The sequence below is a fragment of the Hippopotamus amphibius genome, chromosome 11 (genome assembly GCF_030028045.1).
Source record: "Hippopotamus amphibius kiboko isolate mHipAmp2 chromosome 11, mHipAmp2.hap2, whole genome shotgun sequence".
Classification (NCBI taxonomy): domain Eukaryota; kingdom Metazoa; phylum Chordata; class Mammalia; order Artiodactyla; family Hippopotamidae; genus Hippopotamus; species Hippopotamus amphibius.
Genome location: NC_080196.1, coordinates 41999901 through 42020276, shown reverse-complemented (window position 1 = coordinate 42020276; position 20376 = coordinate 41999901). Strand labels below are relative to the sequence as shown.

Below are 20376 nucleotides of genomic sequence, written 5' to 3'. Positions count from 1 at the left end.
GAGCAGGAGCTGCCACCTCTCCAGTCCTGCCGTAGACCTTCTTCAGTTCCAGCCCACACCCTCCTTCCTGCCCACACCAGGCCAGGGGAGAAGAGGGCCATTCCAGCCCCTCGTTGGCCTTGAGGACTCACTGCCTCTCTCCCACAGCTTCTACCAATCAACTGTCCCTTTCCTTTTAGGCTCAGCTCAATGCCACCTCCCCCAGGAAGCCTCCCTTGACCACCCCAGGCCCCAGGGACCACAACCATTTGAGCATTGATGGCCTTTGGGCTGTGCCACTCACTCACTGCAGGACATTGGGGCCATGTCAGTTCTCTAGTATCTTTATTATCCATCCCCAGGGCACCCCTGGCTTCCCAACTTGGGGATGCAGACATCCCCGGCACCATGGCCAGGCATGGTACAGAATAGGTGGCAGAGGGCACTGGACTTCAAGTGGCCTTGGCCAAGTCACTGCCATTCTGTTGGCTCTGCTCTGGAACTTGTGGGGTCAGAGGCTGGGTGGAGGGAGGGCCTTCCCTGGGGCACTGTGAACACTGAGGACAGCCCTGGCTTCCTCTGTTTTCCAGTGGACCGGGCACGGGAGCAGTCAGGCCCGAGGAGGAATTACCCCCACCCTGGGGTCCCTCAGGCCCCAGAGAGCTCACTGACACCCCTGGGAACAGGGGGCCATCCCCTCCCTGACCTTGAACTCCGGATGCCAGCAGACTGCCCTCTCCCTGAGTTCAGGGACCGGTGGAGGCAGGGCAGGCAGGAGGGAGGTCTGGCGAGGGCGAGTTTCGGGCCTGGGGCCTGGCCGCGGCGCTCAGATGGGGTGCACAAACTGGTAGACCAGGCGCTGGGAGATGTCCGGCTTGCGGATGATGCCCTTCTTGTAATACTGGCGGATGGAGCGGCTCAGCTTGTCGTAGTTCATGGCGGGCCGGTTCTTGCGGATGCCCCACAGCCGGGCCACCTGCGCAGAGTCCTCGATTTTGAAGATGCCTGGGCAGCAGGAGGGCCCAGAGAGAGCCAGCAGTGCAGGTGGGGGCGACAGGAGGGAGAAAGACCAAGAAAAGCAGGTAAGTCTCTCGGACCCAAGGGAGCCGGTGTCGCCCGGGGCAGGGCCAGGCTGTGGGGCCACTATAGCTTCTCCCACAGTTGTGGTGAGGATTAAAGAAACATGCGGGAAGGGTGCGCCACAGCGCCCAGGAAGTGGTAAATCCAAATATGGACTCGTAGACCTCCTGAGTGCACGGTGAGCCTGCGTATGTTGGTGGGTGACTTGGGGCCCCGAGGGCCTGGCCCTTACCACCCTCTGCGCCTAAGCGTGGGGTTTGCACACCTGACACAGAAGCCCTGCGGGGCTCCGGGCTGCGGACACGGCTCATTTGGCAAGGTCACCCATGCAGTTCCCAAGCCTGAAAGACTTCTTTGCGATTCTCAGACACTTCACACCACACAGCCCTTTCTGGCAGGACTAACTGGTAGCAGATGGCGGAAAGAGTAGATTTGGAGCCAGGCTGAGCTGTGTTGGAACCCTGCCTCTGCCCGTTTCTACCTTTAGAAGCTGAGACCCTCTTTTCCTGTGAGTAAGAGGGGATTGTAGTGACCACCACCTTGTTGAGTGGTTCCAGAAAGCACCTGGAGCAAAGCCTGAAGGAATGAGCTATTTCTCATGAATACCCTCAGTTGTCATTCTAAACTGCCTGGCAAAACCCAGGTCAGCACATCCCCTCCAGGCCGGCCTCCCCGCCCTCCCTGATCTCCCTGCCCTCTATCATGGGACGGTCTCCCTGGAGGACCGGCTCACTCTCAGTCTCAAATATACACACAGGACCACCACACCTTGTGCAGGAACTTCTCCACCCCTCCTAACCCCTTCCCATGCTCCACACTCAGCCCCAGAATCACTCCTCTGTGAAGTCCTCCGGGACCCGGGCATCGCAGCCCAAAACGTTCTGCACACCAGCTCATTTCACTGCTGGTTCTCCTAGAAGACTGTAGGTCCCTGGAGGATGCGATACCACTGAATCCTCCCCACACCCTCAGGACTCTGTAACCCTCCATAAATGTCGGCTGAGCAAGTGTGGAACCAGAGGAGGTGCTCGACGAAGGTTTGTTGGCTGAATGAATCTAGTGCATTTCGCAAATATGAAGACTGGGGTCCAGGCGCCCATGGCTGCTAATGGCAGGATGGGGCCTAGAACCCAGGTTTCTTGGCTCTGAGCCCTTCCCAGAACACACACCCGCACACCATCCAGCCCTGTGCTGTCCAGTGCGGTCGCTACTAGCCATTGTGGCTCTTAGCCCTTGAAACGTGGCTGGTCTGAATTGAGATGTGCTGTAAGCATACAATGTATACCAGATTTCAAAGACTTAGTAAAATATCTCATTAGTAATTTTTATATTGATTATATTTGGAAATTACAATTTGTAATGATTAAATATATGTATTATTAAAATTAAATTCACCTGGTTTTTGTTTGTTTGTTTGTTGTGTGTGTGCGCGCATGCTGAGTGGCATGTGGGATCTTAGTTCCCGACCAGGGATCAAACCTGTGCCCCCTGCAGAGGAAGCATGGAGTCCTAACCACTGGACCGCCAGGGAATTCTCAAATTCACCTGTTTTAAAATGTTTTTTTTTCTCCAAGCTCTTTATTGGTAAAATGTTTTTAATTGCGGCTACTTGCAAATCTAACATCACCTATGTGGCTGGCACTGTATTTCCCGCTGGACACCACCAGTCTCCTCAGTGAAGCGCTGATGTTTCGAGGGTGAAGACCGTGTCCGGTTCTCAGCAGAGTTTTAAGGCCCTGCTGTGTCCCAGGCACTGTGCGCAGAGCCCGGCCGGGGGACAGACGTGGACACAGAGGGCGCACAGATGGCACACAGACCCTGGGACGGTCCGAGGAGACTGCATGTGTGGCATTCAGGGTGAAGGTGGGAGCACCCCCAGCCCTCTGCCCAGCCTCCAGCCCTTCCTGCCCAGCTCCTGATAGGACCGCAGGCCCTGGCAGTCTCCGCCCCTCCTGCCCCGGGCACCACTCACCCTTCTCCTTGTTGAGCCACCGGATGAAGCGGCCGTAGCTGTGGGGCTTCAGCAGCAGCTCCTTGAGAAACTGCCATAGGTGGATGGGCTGCCCGGAGCAGGACGAGTCCACCTCGCTGTCCGTCCAGCTCTCCTCACTGGTCGAGGCTGGGCAGCCGGGGGGGGTGGTGGTGAGTGGGGAGGCCCCCTTCAATAGCTGCCCCCCTCCACCCCCAGACCCCAGAGGCCCGGCCACCTCCCTGCCCTGCCTGACTCACCACAGTAGTGAATTGTCCCCGGGGATGTCCTCTCTTTCATCCAGGCCGCTGCGGGACAAGGAGAGGAAGTTGGGGACCAGAAAGACCCCCAAGGGAAGAGGAGGGCATCTGGGTGGAACTGTGGGGCCATAGAAGCCCCCCGTGGCTCCCTCCCTCCTGCCAGTCTGCAAAGACAAGGTGTTTACAGAGCCGCTTCCTGGAAGAAAATGTAGGATTTCGGAGCTGGGAGGGGACTTCGAGGCCCTGCAGGCAGCCCCGTGTTCAGAGAGGAGAGTGTAAGTCCAGCCTTGCTTTGCCTCCCTCTTGTTACCTGGGAAACGGGAAAGGACACCCCGTCGCAGGTCTTGCAAGAATGCAGGGTGGTGAAGTCTGCACGGTGCCCAGCATAATAAAAACCCTCCCTGCCCTCCAGCTGCCAAGCTCCCCGAGCACCTCCTGCTCTCCACCTGGGCCCCTCCCCAGACAAGCAGTGGGAGGCAGAGGCAGCCAGCTTCTGCCCACACCACCACCCCGCTCTCAGCCTGGCACTGTCCACTGTTCTTGCCAGCCTCCGGCAAGGGGCCTGGCCTGGGGAAAGACACTGATCTCTGGACCAGGAGAGTGGGACCTGTCCCCTTATTCATTCTAGGCCCCGAGGGGCAGGGGCCTTGACTTGTGGAGTGAGGACTGACCCCTCCAAAGTGCATGGCTCAGTGCAGGGCACACTGGGCACCCGATGAGACTGAGACCATGTGAACGTGGAGGGGTCGGCCCGCAGCCATCAAAAATAGGGCAGCTGTATAGACAGTGATGGGAAACAAGATCCAAGGTACACTGCTCAGTACAGGACAGAGTGATACTCGTACTATTTATGTTAGGAAAGGGAGAAGTCACACTTACTCTTGCTTGTAATATGCATAGACTTTCCTTGGCAAGGTTAGGGTTAGGGTTGGAACTGGCAACAAAGGTCCTCTAGGGAGAAGGACTGGAGTGCTGGGGCAGGTGGCAGGCAGGATTACTCCCCATAGTATACTGTTGTTCACCATGGTCTTTTAAAAAATCCTGCACATTTATTGACTTATTTCTTCTTTAATGGAAACAACACAAAACAAACGCAAAGTTTTAAAAAGGACAGAGAAGAAGGACTCCAGAGTATCTGATGTCCTGTGTCCTCACAGTCTAACTTCTACTTTTAACTTCCCATGTGCTCTAATTTCTGTGGCCTTGACCAGGGCAGGCAGTGGGTCGGAGCTGGAGCGTTCACCCAGGATCCAGGGAGGCAGCTGTTATCGGGGCTGGGATTCAGAACAGAACCCAGACTGGACCAAGGGGCTGCCTCCCCAGTAGACTGTAGCCTCCGCGCAAGCATCCTGGCCTGTTTCCCTTGCTGTCCCTGGCTTGGAGCTCGTGGTGAAGGCGGGGGGGGACACTCCACCCACACCTGTCCCACCTGATTTCCAGATGTCCAGGTGGGCGTGCAGCACGTCCCCACCCAGGGGCGAGCGCTGGCGGAACTGCTCCTCTGACATGGCGCACAGCTCCTTGCCTCCCAGCTCCTGGAAGGCCTTGCCCACGGGGGGCAGCCGGTACTGGTGCTCCGTCCACAGGAGCCACTTCTGCACGTTGCCAGGGCTCCAATCCACGGGGTCTGGGCAAGAGACACTGCTTCAGCCCCAGGGGCTGCTTGAGGGGACCACCCCCAAGCTGGCCTCTCTGCACGGATGGAGCCCCCACGGGACCGGTGGCCCAGGACCAGGCACTCCTGGGATGCAGCCAGGCCAGGCCACACGGAGTTCTTGAGGGGTTCTGTGGAGGGCGTACCCAAGAAGGGGGGCACGGTGACAGGAAGAAACAGGGCCCCTGAAGCAAACATGGCTCAGAGCAGAGCAGCCTGGGCCCTCTGCACCCCCAACTCACCTGGACCTCAGGTCCTCCTAGACCTCTCCAGCCCCTTCAAAGGGCTTTTTGGGGAGCCCCAGCCCTGGAGGGGACAGTGACATTAAACCAGAAACACCCAAGCTTCTTTCTTTCCCATGTGCCTCTTGCCTTCCCCAAACTCTTCACAGAACCAGAGAAAAACCCAACCAGGAATTAGCTCTACAAACCCCACTCCCCACCCCCACTGTATTTTACAGATGAGGAAACTGAGGCAGAGAGAGTTCCATTCCCTTGTCCAACACCTAACAAAGTGCTGGGTGCTGGGGAGCTGCTCAGTGCATGCGCACGGAAGGGGTGAGTGACAGCACACAGGGTGGCCATGGGCTGAGGCCCCAGGGGAGTTGCTGACCGGATCCTAGACATGTCCCTGGGGAGCCGCCCTGGGGTGAGCCCAGCAGGGCGTGCGGGTGGGGGCCAAGCTGCGGGCACAGACACAATGGGGCCTCCAAGTGAACACCGTGGTCTAAGCTGAGTGACCTGCAGACTGGCCTGCCCCCACTTAAACGCATTTTCTTCCCCAGGGTCAAAGCAATTTGTTTCTGTCCCTATTGTTCAGAGGGCAGGGCCCTCCCCTGCTAGGGGTGGGAGTGGAGGCACCGTGGGAAAAGCTCCTGGGGTGGGGGCTGGCACGGGCATTCGGCCACTGGAGGACGGGGCCTGGGCAGGAGCTGCCTCAAGGGGGGACCTCAGCCGGGACAACTGGGGGGCAGGGGTTGGGCCCAGATGACTCTGAGAAGGAGAAGCCGGGCCTGAGGGACGCCTGAAGACCCTTCCTATGCGGGAGGCTCAGATGCCAGGGTCCAAAGGCCAAGGGCATGGGTCAGGCCTGTCCAAAGCTGGAAAAATGATGGAGGGACAGGGGACTAGAGACCCAGCAGCCCCTCAACCAGCAGCATCAGCTCCATAACCACACCTTCCAGGCCCTGGCAGACACGTGTCTGGCCTCCTGATGTGCCCCCCTCCTCAGAGCCCTCATCCCCACTGGACCAGTGATACATTAATCTATTTATGATCTGTTTCATCACTGGAACATCAGCTTCATGAGCGAAGGAGCCTTTGTTCTATGTTCACACTGAAGTCCCCAGTGTTGGAACAGGGCCTGGCATATTACCTTATTGTGTATTGCGCATCTATTATGTACAAGGTAACCTTCTAGGAACTGGGGCTGTAGCAGTGAACAAAACAAATGAAAATCCCTGCTCTCAGGGCCTGTACATTCCAGCAGGAGAGACAGTCAGTAAACAGATAAATATGCAGTGTATCGGACAATAGGAATGTGAGAGAAATGAGGCAGGTTGGAGGAATAAGAGGTGCGGGTATGGGCAGCAATTTCCATAGGAAGGATCAGGAAAGACCTCTTCAAGATGGTGCCATTTGAATCAAGACCTGAAGGAGGTGAGGGGTGAGCCAGGTAGGTGCGAGGGGGAAGAGTGCTCTGGGTTGAGGGACCAGCAAGTGCAAAGGTCCTGAGGTGTGTGTGCTGTGAGGTCTGCAAAGAGGCAGGAGTGACTGGAGCAGAGTGAATGAGGGGAGAGTGGATGTAGGTGGGAGGGGGGGAGGGGGGCCAGGTGGTATAGAGCTCATCTTTACTTCCTCTGGCACCTGCCAAGTGGGGACACTGGGCTGGTGCAGTTGGGGCACAGAGTGGGTGGGAACCTTGGATCCCAGGCTTGCAGCTGCTGTGTGTTCAGGCCTGACAGTACGTGTAGAATCACTAGCAACTCTGGGGGTGACCACGGTGCACCAGGAGATGCCCCTGCACCTCCCAGTGACCTCTGCTGGCCTGTGTCCCCCGCACCCCGTGGAGGTGGGCGTGAGAAGGGGCTCACCCGCTGTGATGTTGAGCAGCTTGCAGGCCGTCTCGATGTCCTTGAGCACCTCGCCCACCACCATGGACTGCACCTGCTCCAGCGAGTGCTCCTCCAGGGTCAGCCCACCCGGCGCCAGGTCCAGGCTGCCCCCCGGAGCTTGGCTGTCAATGATGGGGCACTGCTCGGGCTCGTCGGGCGGCTCCTCCCGAGTGCCGGCCCCGGGGCCCTTGGCCGTCCAGCTGCCGTCCTCGGGGTACAGCATGTCGAAGTAGGAGAGGTAGAAGGCGGACAGGCCCTGCTCGGGCGTGGCAGGTGGGCTGGGGCTCCAGTCCCGCCTCTCGGGCCCGGCCGCCGCTGCCGCCTTCTCCAGGCCGGCCCGCGGCACAGTGTCGGGGGGCAGCAGGAGGCGGCCGGGGACCACGCCGCTCAGGCCCGGGCTGGCGCTGCCCATGCCGCTGCTGCTGGCGCTGGCGGCTGCGTCTACAGAAATGAAAGAGGAAGGCGAGTGGATCCTGGCGGCCTCCCTGTCCCCGTGGGGGCCGCTAAGCTGGTTATGGAGATGAGGAGCCCAGCGGGCAGTGGCTGGGCCTGGGAGAGAGCTGGGGCTTCTGGGTCACTGGACAGCTAGGACAGGGCTAGGCAGACAGGCCTGTTGGCTGGGGCAAAGCCAGTGAGATGGGAGAGGCGGCAGGACGGTAAACAGACACCCCCCCCCCCAACCCCGCTCCCCAGGGAAGCCAGGTTGGCTGGGAGCAACAAATCTTTACACGTGTAGCCTGTTTAAAACAATCTTCTGAGGTCCTTGACCTCCTCACAAAGGAAGGCACCATTAGTCCCATTGGGCAGATGAGCAACCTGAGGCCTGGACAAGGCATCTTTAATGTCCAGGCCTTGTCCCTGGGCTGAGCCCCACCCAGATCCCAGTCCACTGTCCCATCAAGGAAGCTCCTTCTGAGAGCCAACCTAATCTTCTCAGCTGTGGCAAAGCTTGTTTTCTTTTATTCTGCCCTTGAAGGGGGTAGGGAAGGGAGAAGGTCACCATCATCTCCACCAGCCAGGTGAAGAAAGAGAGGATCAAGTGAGGGGTGTAGCAGGTCGGGGAGGTTGGCCCCCTGCCCCTCCCACAGGGCCATGTGGGGGTTGTGAATAAATTCCCGGCCTGACTGCTGAGATGGTCACTGAACAACAGTGTACAGGTGTGCTTAGCCCCGCCCCCGCTCCGGACTGGGTTCCTGGTACCCACCCTGCCTCCTCCTCCCCTGAAGGGTACTTCCCCAGCCCCTCCCAGCTCCCAGGCCCTCTCCTCTCCCCTCACACCAGCCCCAGAGGAAATCGCGGCTCCTGTGGGAGGTGCCACGTGCAGACATACAGGCCCACTTTCCCCGCAGTTGCAGGGGCTGGTGAGAAGGCCTTGGGGGACAGATGAGGCCCTTGGCAAGTCAGATCCTACTCCTCCTTGCCGTCCCAATGCCCCACAAGGGGCACCGTTTGACTTCAACATGAGGAACTAGAGACGTCCCTCCCCATTTGTCCCCAGACTCTGCTTTCCCCAGACCCGTTTCTCTGAGCCCTGTATTGGAGTACAAGGTTTGGGTGCAGCAGGGGACTTGCAAGATGTACATTCACCAAAGAACTGGGGTCACTGGGATATTTCCATGATTTGTGGGCTGCAGACTCAAGAATAAATCAGGACAGAGGTGGAAGATTACCAACAAATGTATGCTCCCCATAACACAGGGGCCCATTCTGAAAGGAGGAAAGGAGCAGATGAACGTGCTAAGGGCATGTTGATGTGTGTCCTTTCTGAGGAGTATTTACATTTTAAACAGTGTTCTCAAAGTGTGCCAGTAGCATCAGCACTGCCGAGGAACTTGTGAGAAACTTGAATTCTCAGGCCCACATCAGAGCTACTGAATCAGAAACTCCGGGGAGGGGGAGGGGGAGAAGCTCCAGTGATACATTTCCCTTTTTTTTTTTTTGGCTGCACCGTACCTCTTTCAGGAACTTAGTTCCCTGATCATCGAAACTGGGCCCCCCGGCAGTGGAAGCATAGAGTCCTAACCACTTGACCACCAGGGAATTCCTAGCAGTGTGTTTCAACAGGCCCTTTGATTCTGATGGGTGTTCAAGTTTGAGAATCAAACTTGAAGGCATCTGGCCAGTAAGAGGGGGGAGGCTTTAAGGGAAGGACTGGTAGACTCTCTAATGGTGGGATTTGCTGTGCTGCGCCGGGACCATGGGGCCGGGGTTCCCTGGCCCTTCTCCAATCACCTCGTGAGACTGACCTGCTCAGCCTCAATGTGCAGGTGGGGCAGAGAGAGAACCCTGTTTGGAAGGTTCTGGCTTCTCTAGGGCTGCAGCTAGTTGAAGTGCGTATAACTCAGAAAATGATGCCCTTTTCTCTCTGTGTGGTGTGGCTTGGTGAATGGAGCCCAAGTGGAACTTCAGCTCTTCCCTTGTCCCCCTTCTTGTGCAGTGCCCAACCTTCCCAACTTTACACGGTGGCCCTGCTTTTCCTGTGGTGGAGAGAATGCCAGCAAGAGAGAAGGGTGTTCCCTTTCATTTCACGTCTTCCTTTCAAGGGCTCCTTTAAGTGACAAGGAAGGAAAGGTCACGGTGGGGCGGGGTGGGCAGGGATGGGGGGGCTGGGGTTGCGGGGGACAGAGGGCAGGCCTGGAATCATTTCAAGTCCTTCTGTGCAAACACACGTGTGTGCTGTGGGCCCACCTTATTTACCCAGGCAGAGCCAACAGCCCGCTCTGCCTCTGTGCCCACACCCTACCCCCCAGGTGGCCCCACCCCTCGAGAGCCCCTCTCAACCCCACCCTTCCCCTCATCACCCTCTGCCTGCCTCCCGCCCCATCCACGTCCCCAGAACTCCCCAGCCTGCCACGTTACGACAGTCCCTGCCAACACCTTGGGCCATGTGCCAGGGAGACGGAACCTTTTCCAAGACACAGGAGAACTTGCTTCCCTCATGGCCCTCCAGTTTGCTTGGCCTCGGCCACAGGTAGGATGGGAGGCAGCTGCTGTATTTCAGGGCACCGTGGTGTGAGGGGTCAGTGAGGACGAATGGGCAGGGCAGGTGGCAGCATTTGCCAGGCGGGGACATGATGGCACATCCCTGACACTGACACATTTGTCGAGTGTGCTTGGAAGCCCTCGCCTTTGTCCCCTCCTGGGAGAGCAGCAGCTCGGCCCTTAGGCTCACCCCACGCCATGTCGGGGCAGTCACGGTGCAGAGAACTAAACGACTCGGATCTGGGTCTTCTGGCTCCTGGCCTGGGGCTCCTTCATCGGCAGAGAACTCCCGCCTCCTCCTCCACACCCCACATTCCAGCTCCCCTTCACCTTGCTCCTAAATGCCAAGGAACCTGCTCTCAACCAAGGTTTGGTCCCAGCTCCAACTCCTCCCTGGTGAAAAAGAAGTTAATGATTAACTGTGCAGCAGGAGGAAAGAGCCGATTACCCGCAGGTGGGGAGGTGGTGTGGCAGGCTTGGACCCCAGCAGCCCAGCCTGGGGAACCTGGGTTTACCAGTCAGGGAGTCAGGGGCTGATGAGCCCAGCCTGCAACTCTGGCATCTCCTCTAGGGCCGGACTCAGGAGGGTAGAGAACACATAGCGGGCACCTCCTGCACCTGGAGCATTCGTACATGTTACCCCTTTACTGCCCACGGGGGACTTGAGAGCCCTGTTTTATCGATGTGGACAGTGGGGCTCAGAGAGGTTGTGCAGCGTGCCCGAGGCCCCCAGCTGGCCGTGTGCGGGCTCTGCTCACTGTACCACCTTCCCTCGGGGGCTCCTGCTCTGGCCGCTCCCAGCTTCCCAGGGTCCTGCCCCCCTCCGGATCGGGCCGCTTGATCCTCCAAAGTCCATGCCCGCCTCCTACCTGCCCACTCCACTGCACTGTCAAGTTCATTTCCATCCAAAATCCTTTCATCAGGCACCCCTGGGCTCTAGGACTTCCCATGGCTCCCCATTGCCTGCCCTGCCTGATCCCAGTGGCTGATGCCTACCTCTGAGTCAATCAGAACTGGAAGGGACCATACACTGTTGATCTGTATAGATGGGAACAACGAAGCCCAGGGTGGGGAACCGATTCATTCACTGGTTGGGGCAGAGCCTGGACCGGAACCAGAGATCTGAACCATGGTTCGTTCAGGCTCTGAGGAGAATGGTGCTTCTTCCTTGGCCCCTGTGCTGTGGGCATGACATCACTATTTCCTCTTGTTCTGTTGTCCCCCCGCCCAAGATGCCCCTTCCTTCTCATCACAGTTCAGCCCAAAGCCCTCCTCCCCCAGGGAGCCCTCCCAGCAGCTCCCTCCTCTGACTTTCCAGCTCTCCCCATCTGTGCCACGAAATTCAGCCATGATTGCATTCGTGGGTGATTATCTACCCATGAGGACACATGTGCACTGGGAAAATAAGGCTCAGAGAGTGGCAGGGATGTGTCCACAGTCACACAGCAGAGCCAGGACCACTGCACCATAGGCCTAGGGTCCTGGGACAAGCCTGGGGTTGGCCAGGTCCAGGTCCCTCCTGACAGCCTCTGCCGGCAGGCCCGAGGGGATGCCCGTCTCCTGAGCAATACCTCCAGCTCCCAAACCTCGAGCTGATCTTTTCTAGATTAAGCCACGTGTCTGGATTAAGGCTCAGCGCGTCCTGGTTCCCTCCTGCCTCAGAGGCACTGGCTCTGACTCCAGACAAAGAAATTTGGTAACAGCTGGTGGAGGCCAAGGCCCAGAGATGGGGCGGATTCACAGGGTAGCAGCCAGAGGGATTAGCTACTTCAGCCCCTCCTCTCAGGGCCTCACATTCTCCCAGGAAGGCAGAGCAAGGACAGAGGGCAGAGGGACCTCTGTTAGCAGTTAGAGATTTACAGCAGCTGTTTCCTGCCCCTCGGGGCCAGGAATGTGCTCCTGCAGCTCCCCTGCCTCCTGGTTCCCACTCCCATCCTGACATGCAAAAGATGCTCAGATATGTCCTGAAACCACAGCCCCAGGGACATAGAGTTACCAAGAGGTCTTTACTAAGGCCCTGGGCTGTCATGGGGTTGGAGCCTGGCTCACACATCCTGCTCAGTCCAGGCTCAGATCTTCCTCCTAAGAAGGTTGCGGGTGGGTTAAATATGCCCAAGCCCCCCGAGCCCCCTGAGACCTCTGTCCTGAGACAAAACCTTAGTCTGCCCAGAGCCCAGGACCGCGGCCGCAGGCCCTGTGAGAAGAGCGCTGAAGGGGAGAGGGTGGGGCGAGGGCGTGACAGAGCCTGCCATTCCACCCAGAGTCCCCGGAGTCGCCTTGCTCCACCAACGAGGGGCAGACCTCCTCGGGTTTCCCCACTGCTCTCAGCCCTTCCCTCCCTCCATCCAAACCTCTGGACCTGCATGAATGGACTGGAATCAGGGGCCTTGGGGGTGTGACCAGGATCTGGCCAGGAGCCATGCAGGGTGGGCAGGTGCCACATGGGCATGTCCCCCCAACCCCCCAACCCCTGTCAGCTGGTCAGCACCTTGGAGAGAAGCAGGGCCTGCCCAGGCCCGCGCCCAAGGCCTCCCTGCAGCGGTCTGGCTTCCCTGAACGCTCCCTGCCTCTGGCCTCAGCCTTCCTGCTCCCCTAGACATTCCCCTCCCCCCTGCCACTCCCCCTCCAGCCCCCTCCCTGCTCCTTGGACAGCTCCTGCCCTCCCATGAAAACCCAGCTCCCTTGTCCTTTGAAACTGCTCTTCAAACAGGCTGGATCCAGGGACTTTCCTGGCGGTCCAGTGGTTAGGACTCTGCGCTTTCACTCCCGAGGCACAGGTTCAATCCCTGGTCGGGGAACTAAGATCTCGCATGCTGTGCGGTGCGGCAAAAAAAAAAAAAAAAAAGAAAGAAAGAAAGAAAAGAAAGGAAAAAAAGAAAAGAAACTCGCTGGATCCAACTAGCAGGAGCAAAAGTTCAACCTGGGGAGATTTAACTTGGGGAGTCAACCCACGGGCCTGGGGAGACTTGGGAATAGTGAGTCGGGGGCAGGGCCAGGTAGCAGAAGGATGGGGGACAGGAAACAAACGAGTCAGGGAACATCAAGGAATTACAGTCAGGTCTGCTTTGCCCACCGTTCCCGGGGGCAGCCAGGAGACTGAAGGCACGTTTGTACCAGCACCGTCTCCCATTCGCTTCCACCATGTGGGTACCGTGGGCATCCACCTCCCCCCACCTCCCCGACATCACTTCCAGCCCTTCCAGGGACAAAGCGAAGGCCACCTAAATAAACCGCTTGGGCTCTCCCACTGTCTCCTGGGGCAATGGGGCACCCAGGATTATTCCCACCTGACAGGCAGGCGGCAGTGGCTGCCTCAGCGCACGTGTCCATGGCGACCAGGCAGGGACTGGAACTCAAGGCTGAGCTCTGCCCTCTCTCCAGACGGTGCTGGTGACTTGGCACCTTCCAACCTCTAGTGTCACCCAGCTGACAACCCCTGTTGCCTTGTCAGGCTACCTGCAGGCCCAGCCCTAGAAAACCCCAGCCCCACAAAGGTCACACTGGTTGGGGGGGGGCGGGGGGTCTGGGTGGCAATGATGCCTGAAGCCTGGAGGTACAGGGACCCACCTCAGCCCCAAGCTCACCCCAGTATTTGAGTTTGCTCTGAAGGGGTGTGTGGCTTGGAAAGAACTTGAGGTCTCAGCATCTGGAGATGTGGATTCACATTCTGCCCTGTTCCCACCATACGTAAGGTCCTGGGCAGACCCTGGTCCCCTCTGGGCCTCAGTCTCCCCCTCTGGTCTCCCAATGGGTAAGTCATCTCCCGGAGCTTTTCTGGCCCAGATATTGTCTGTAGTCTATGACCTCCAGCTTGCCTGTCAGCTTGACTTGGCATGGAAGTCAGGGGCAGGAAGAGCTTGATCTCAGCAATCCTCAGGCCAACTTGCTGCCCCAAGAGCAGAGACCTGGGCCCCACCCATGTCACCAGTCCAAGGTGCTGGGACCCTAACCCAGACTGTCACCCCCAGACCCCTCTCCTCAACCCCCGAGCGGGAGGGAGAAGGAAGAACTCCTGAAGGATTCTGGTGGTGCCCAGAGGAACCTCATCACTCCTTTCTACAGCGCTGGGTGGGCTCTGGTTCATCAGGCCCCCAGTAGAGTCACACTGTGGTCCCTGGCCTGAAAGGAGTGATTCTGAGGAAGGAGGAGGTCACCGTCCCCTAGTCTGGAGGCCTCTGAGAGGTGGGAGAGGAGAATCTGGCAGGGGGCACCTCCTGGGCTGCGAACATGCAAAAGAGGCAGGGGAAGGAGCCTGGCATTAAATGTCAGGAAGAGCCCAGGGCAACTCGGCTTGTGCAAAGTTTGCTTTGGGAAGAGTTGCTCCACCTGACAGGCCACTCACTTGGCTGCGGGCACAGCGTGGGGCATGGAATGGGGTGGGGGCAGGAGGAGGGTCGCACACTGTTTTGAGCCCCGACTCCCTGCTCTCTAGCTCTGGCACTGGGGCAAGAGACTCAGTTGTCCCATCTATTGAATGGGCTGTCAAGAGCATGTTTTAAAGGGGTTGTAGAGACTGAGGAGGAGGGCAGATGGAAATTCCTTGTGAATTATGATGGGCTGAGCAGGCATGAAGGTGGCACCTGGGAGCAGGGGAGGGGAGGGGGCTGGAGAAGAGGGGAGGGAAAGGTAATAGGGTGAAGAGTGAGGGGAACAAAGGAAGAAGCAGGTGGTGATGGTGGAGGGAGGGGCAGGGCCAAAGGGTGGAGTCTGGGGGAGAGTTGAAAACGGTGGTGGGAGAGGCCTGGACCTTGCCCTAAGGTCAGCCTGCTCTCTAGCCCAGTCTAGACAGCTGCTGGCCTCACTCACTCCTCCCTGGACTCTAGGAGGAACCAGAGCCAGAGCACCCTACCTCCCCCGACCTCAGCCTAAGAGACAAGGCTGGGAAAGAACACAAATCTTGCAAAGCTGGCAAATCCAGCTGGCCAGCCTGCCTCCACCAACTCCTACACAGCCTTCAAAACCCCACTCCAGGTTGCCTTTTCCATGAAGCCTCCTTTAACAAAGGAGGCCACTTTGTCTAACCTTCTCATTTCACAGGCAAGGAGCTGCAAGTGCAGAGAGGAAAAGCAACTTGCCTAGGGTCACACACTGTGGGTGCTAACCCGCTCCTTCTTGCCTTCCACCAGAGGGCCTTGTCCCCAGGTTGTACTCAAGCTGCACCAAGTCGTTCAGCACAGAGTTGTGCTCTAGGTGTTTCAGGGTTATTAACTTTATAACTGCAACAACCGCAGCGGCAGAAAGTGGGTTCTCCTGGTTCTTCTGCTTCCTGCCAGCATCACACTTTCTGAGCGTTGACTGAGCACCTACTGAATGCCACCCTATTCCCTCAGGTTTGGTTGACAAAGAAGTTCTAACTCAGAGGGTCCTTGTGACAACCAAATGACATTGCATCTGCCAAAGTGTTTTATAATCAGTAACACAATAACTAAGTCCAGCAGGAACTGAGTTTTCAGCTCAGTGCCTGTCAGGCTCTCAAAGAGGAAGGTGGTCCCCCACCCTGCGAGAGACCACCTCTTTCACGTCCCAACCTCCCCTGGAGTTCTGAGGATGCTCCCTTTCCCCAGAGTTCCCTGAGTTGGGGTTGGGGAGGCTCCAAGCTGGGAATTCCTGGTTCCGGCCCCTCCCCTCCGGGGGCAGGGGGTGAGTGGGACTGGCCGGCTGGGCTGAGCTGTGGCCTGGGTCCCCTGTCTTGTGGAGAGTCTCCTGCTCATCCCTGCCCGCCACCTTGGGCCTGGGGCAGCCTGGATGCCTGTTTGCTTTGTTACTCAGCCAAGCAGGTGGTGTGGGGATATGTTGCTTTATTGGGGGTTGCTGTGAAGCTGCTTATTGGGGAGGTGGGGTTTGGAAATGAGGCCAAGTCCCAGCCCAAGCCAAGGAGGAGCAGAAAGGCCATGACCGTCATACAGGGGGCAGGCCCTTCAAGGCCTGCAGCCTGGGTGCGGGCTGCCGGGTGGGCCAGCCGGCAGGGAGGGGAGCAGCCGGGGGCTGTGTGCTGCCCTCTCTCCAGCATGCACACGTGCGCATGCGTGTGCACAAAACACACCTGTCCAGCTTCACGGGAGTCCCTAGCCATCCTGACCCTTCAGCCTTCCACCCTCCCATCCCCGCCACCTACTTCCCTCTCTCCCCACAGGAGGCATCTGGCAAATCCTAGAAATGAACACCTTCAAGCACCCTTGTCCTCTACCCCCATCACTTTCCTCACCTGCCCAGACTCCAGCCCACAGGCCCTACGCTTCCCTGGGGACCCAAGCACCCAAGTGGTTACTCCACAGCTTCCCAGATCGCCTGGCTCCTGCGCCCACCACTGCCCCGCCCAGCCCCGGGGCTCTGGGGCCGTACCCACTGCTGCAATGCGGACCCTGGCCCTGGCCCTGAGTCCCTAGGCTCCAGCAAGCCCCTGTCAACTCATGACCAGGCCCTAGAGAGACCCTGGCCTTGGCCGAGCAGCTGCAGCTGGCAGCAGCAGAAAGGCTGCTTGTGTTTTGGTAGCCAAGCAAAACTGGCCCGGTCTCGGGGCCGAGGCTCTGCACCTGCAAAGCTGCCTCCTCTCAGGCTGGACAAGGCTGGGCTCAGTGTGGAGCCCAGATGAGGTCATCATAGACAAGGGGTGCCCCAGGCCTCTCCAGCTCAGGGGGCTCACCCAGCTCTGGGGTCAGCCCAAGGAGGCAGACTGGGCAGCGTGCAGAGGCATCAGGGGCGTCTGCGGGTGAAGGATCTAGATCAGGGTCACTGATGCCCAGGAGACCAGTTGTGGCCTTGAAAGCACCCTCAACCGCCCACCTCCCCCCAGCTGGTAGGGGAAAGCCCCCATGGCAGGGCACTGCCCCCCACCAGACTCACCCGTCAGCTGCCTGGTGCCCAGGGAGTCGTCCGCGGCAGTGCCAACCTCGGAGGCCAGGAGGAGGCGTGGGCAGCTTGGGCCACTGCTGGGTCTCAGCCAGGCATCTGGGGGGCCAGCGGTACCAGGGGCCAGCAGGGCTGGGGTCAGAGGTGGCACTCCGGTGGGCCGCCGGGGGCCTGGCCACCCTTGAGTGGTGGCCCTCTGAGGTCTCAGGGCTGCGCGCCCCGGAGGGAGCCCCCTGCCCCCAGCCCAGGGTCTCCCTCTGGTACCGTGGCAGGACCCAGCCAGAGGGGCTTACGAGGGAGGCTGCGGTGGGCTCAGGGGACTGGGTCTTCGGGGCCGTGTGGACACGGGCGGAGTGCAGGAATGTGCTGGGAGGAAGTCAGGCAGCGTGAGATGAAGACTTGGCCCGGGCCTGATTCCCCATTATAAGTAATCCTTCCTTATTTACCTGAACAAATACGCTCCCTGCTTACCTCAGACCACGGGCGGGCTCCTGGTTAACCCTTGCAGGGCCCCCCTCCTCGCTGGGGCATCCACACCCTGGCAGCCAGGGAACTCCCTCCCTCCCTCATCCATTCACTGCCTCACTCATTCACTGCCTCACTCATTCACTGCCTCACTCACCCGTGCATTAGCTGACGCATAGCTACGGAGCTCACCTCGTGGGCCCGGCACAGGGGCTATGCTGAGAGGGGTCAGCTGAGGGTGGGGCACAGACGAGCAAGCAGAGCTGGAGAAGCCCAGCGCAGGGCTGTGGGAGTGGCCCCTGCCAAGGGATGTCAGCGAGGGTTTCCTGGAGGAGGGGCTGTCCGGATCCCCAGGTGAGGGATGGAGGGGGCTTTCAGAGAACCCTGGGGAAAGGAATCTGAGGCTCACGGGCCTACCCACCTCATGCGCTCTGTGCCCCGCAGGGCCTGGCGCAGGCCTGTCACACACTGGTGCTCAGGAAGGCCTGGTAGCTTACTTTCCCAGGCCCGGAGGGGTGGTCAGCCAGCAGCAGCTTGCTCTCCCCAGTCCCCGCAGGGGGCAGTCAAGGAGGGACCCAGGCCCAGGCCCCCACTGCCCAGGCCCCACCGCCTCCATGAGTCCAGGGAAGGCCGCGCAGCTGAGCTCTCAGCGTCTTCCTCATCCTGCCAGGTGGCTCAAGGGCTGTCCCCAGAGGGCAGGGTCTGGCGCTTCCTGCCTCTGGATCACCCTGGAAGGGTGCCGAGCATCTGCAGCCCCCATGCTATCAGCTGGAAGCATTGTAGATAATATTATTGTTATTTTCCAGTTTCAGAAGTAATTATGTGACTGCCTAAAGCATGAGTGTTCTAGGGCTTCAGGAAGATACCAAGGTCTTCAGAACTAGCCCCTCACCTTAGCTGATGCCAAAATTCTCAACACATGATTGCACTTTTCTCCCTGGAGAGCCTGTGCTTAGTTGTAATCAGAGTTATTAGAGTCATTTCCCAGAGAAGGATGAGGTGGGATGGGATGGAGGTCTGGGGAGGTCCTGAAGGGGCTACAGTCAACCATCCCAGCCCTCTGGGATCAAGCAAATCCAAGATCCTACATTCCTCGATGGGACCACCTCTCCACTCTCATAGAAGCTTGTGTTTACATCAGCACTCTGATGCAGTAATAGTAATGGCCACTGAGCACTTATTATATGCCAGGTACTGTTCATCGCTCATGAGATGCTAAGATATTAATCATATCATAAGTACTATAACATGAGTAAGTATAAGGAGTATCCAACAAATGCTTATTGAATGGATGGGGTGTCAGACATAGTTACACCCAATGTCCATTCTCCTCTTTTTCTCAGTAAACAAGCCCCTACTTTTTACCTGGGAACTTGGCTACCTGGAATTAAGACTATCCCAGACTCCCTAGCAGCTAGATGTGTGACCAAGTAGAAGTGTCATGTATCATTTTCCAGGAATCTTCCTTAAGAGTAAACTACCAAGAAAAAAAAAAAAAAAAAACTAGCATGTACCATTTATCTCCTTCTTTATCTTTCCTCTGTCTTACTGCCTGAATGCAGCTGTGATGGCTGGAATCTTGGCTGCCATTTTGGACCATGAAGACAAGATGGTGAAGCAGTGTGCTGGAAGGAACTTAGGTCTCTGAGGGCTGCATAAAACCTCCATATGGGCTTTGGACTGCCTGCCTCAGGACTTTTATGGGAGAAATAGACCTTTGGCTTTTGTTAAGTGGGGTCTTTATTACTCAAAGCCCAATCTGATTCTATTTGAGACAGACCAGAAGGTGGATAGGTGGATGAAGATAGAATGCTCTTGCAGCCAGAGAGGCTATTTCGCTGCTGGGTGGCATTGGGAAGGGGACTGGTCATACCTCAGAAAAACTTGACCTTGGGAAGGCTGCCCCTTGAAAGCTGGTACAGCTTTGCTCTGGACCCAAAAGAGCACTTCATAAGCATCCTCAGGAATGGGTGGGCCTGAATGGATGGACCAGACTAAGCTGTGCTGAGAGTGGACAGTGATTCTACCTGCCCAGGCCTAGAGTAAGGAAACAAAGGGTGCCTCTGGAAGCTGGAAAGTTCCAAGAGGCAGCAAGGAGAGGACTCTCCATCTGCTCAGCTGGGGCTCACATGGGCTAAGGTGCTAACAGGTTGCTTAGGGTGGATGTCAGTGGTGGGCTCAGGGCAGGTTTGGTGCTGAACTGGGGCAATTCTGGTGGGCTCCAGGGGAACGGAGGGCCAATTAGGGGACTCTGGGTGACACCCCCCCCCAGCACCTTGATCCATCCAGCATGGTGTTGTGACACCAGCTCAGGATTTGACCCAAATGCACATCCTAGTTCTGTCACCTTCCAGCTTTGTGACTTTGGCTGGAACCTGCTGGACTCCCCTCTGCCCGTCCCCTGGGAACCCTCAGAGCTGTGATGAGGGGTGAGATAACGTGAAAGTGCTCTATGAATCAGCAAGTTCCAGGGCCTTGCTGACCACCAACTACAAGCCACGTCATCTTACTCTGCACAGCAGCCTTTCCAGGTAGCTATTACTGTGCCCATTTTTCAGGAGAAGAAACTGAGGCCCAAATGTTTAAAACATCTTGCTCGGGACTTCCCTGGTGGCACAGTGGTTAAGAATTCACCTGCCTATGCAGGAGACACGAGTTCAATCCCTGGCCTGGGAAGATCCCACATGCCACGGAGCAACTAAGCCCATGCGCCACAACTACTGAAGCCCACGCACCTAGAGCCCATGCTCCACAACAGAAGCCACTGCAATGCGAAGCCCGAGTACCACAATGAAGAGTAGCCCCATGTGCAGCAATGAAGACCCAACGCAGCCAAAACGTAAATTTATAAAATAAATAAATAAAAATAAAACGACTTGCCCAAGGTCACAGCTGGGAAGCAGACATAAGCTCAAATCAGAAGTTTCTTCAATCTCTTTGTTCCTGATAGGACCCTCTTACTACCCGCCTTGGCCCCTTGGGGTCAAGTTCCAGGTCCCTGGCACGGGACATTGGGTCTACTAGA

The 20376-nt window shown here is 57.8% G+C and overlaps 1 protein-coding gene across 2 annotated transcripts; it reads right to left on the bottom strand.

The window, feature by feature from the left end:
- Nucleotides 1–307: 307 nt before the first annotated feature.
- On the bottom strand, nt 308–17284 carry SPDEF (SAM pointed domain containing ETS transcription factor). Of its 2 annotated transcripts, XM_057700607.1 has the most exons (6): nt 16881–17284; nt 7035–7496; nt 4718–4915; nt 3289–3336; nt 3032–3178; nt 308–984 (listed from the first exon to the last, which is right to left on the bottom strand). In XM_057700607.1, the coding sequence occupies exons 2-6, from the start codon at nt 7465–7467 to the stop codon at nt 806–808; spliced, it is 1005 nt and encodes a 334-aa protein (XP_057556590.1). In that variant the 5' UTR covers nt 7468–7496; nt 16881–17284; the 3' UTR covers nt 308–805. The 2 variants fall into 2 exon arrangements, with proteins under 2 accessions (XP_057556590.1, XP_057556591.1); XM_057700608.1 differs by lacking the exons at nt 3289–3336; nt 16881–17284 and having other exon boundaries at nt 806–984; nt 7035–7467.
- Nucleotides 17285–20376: the final 3092 nt, after the last annotated feature.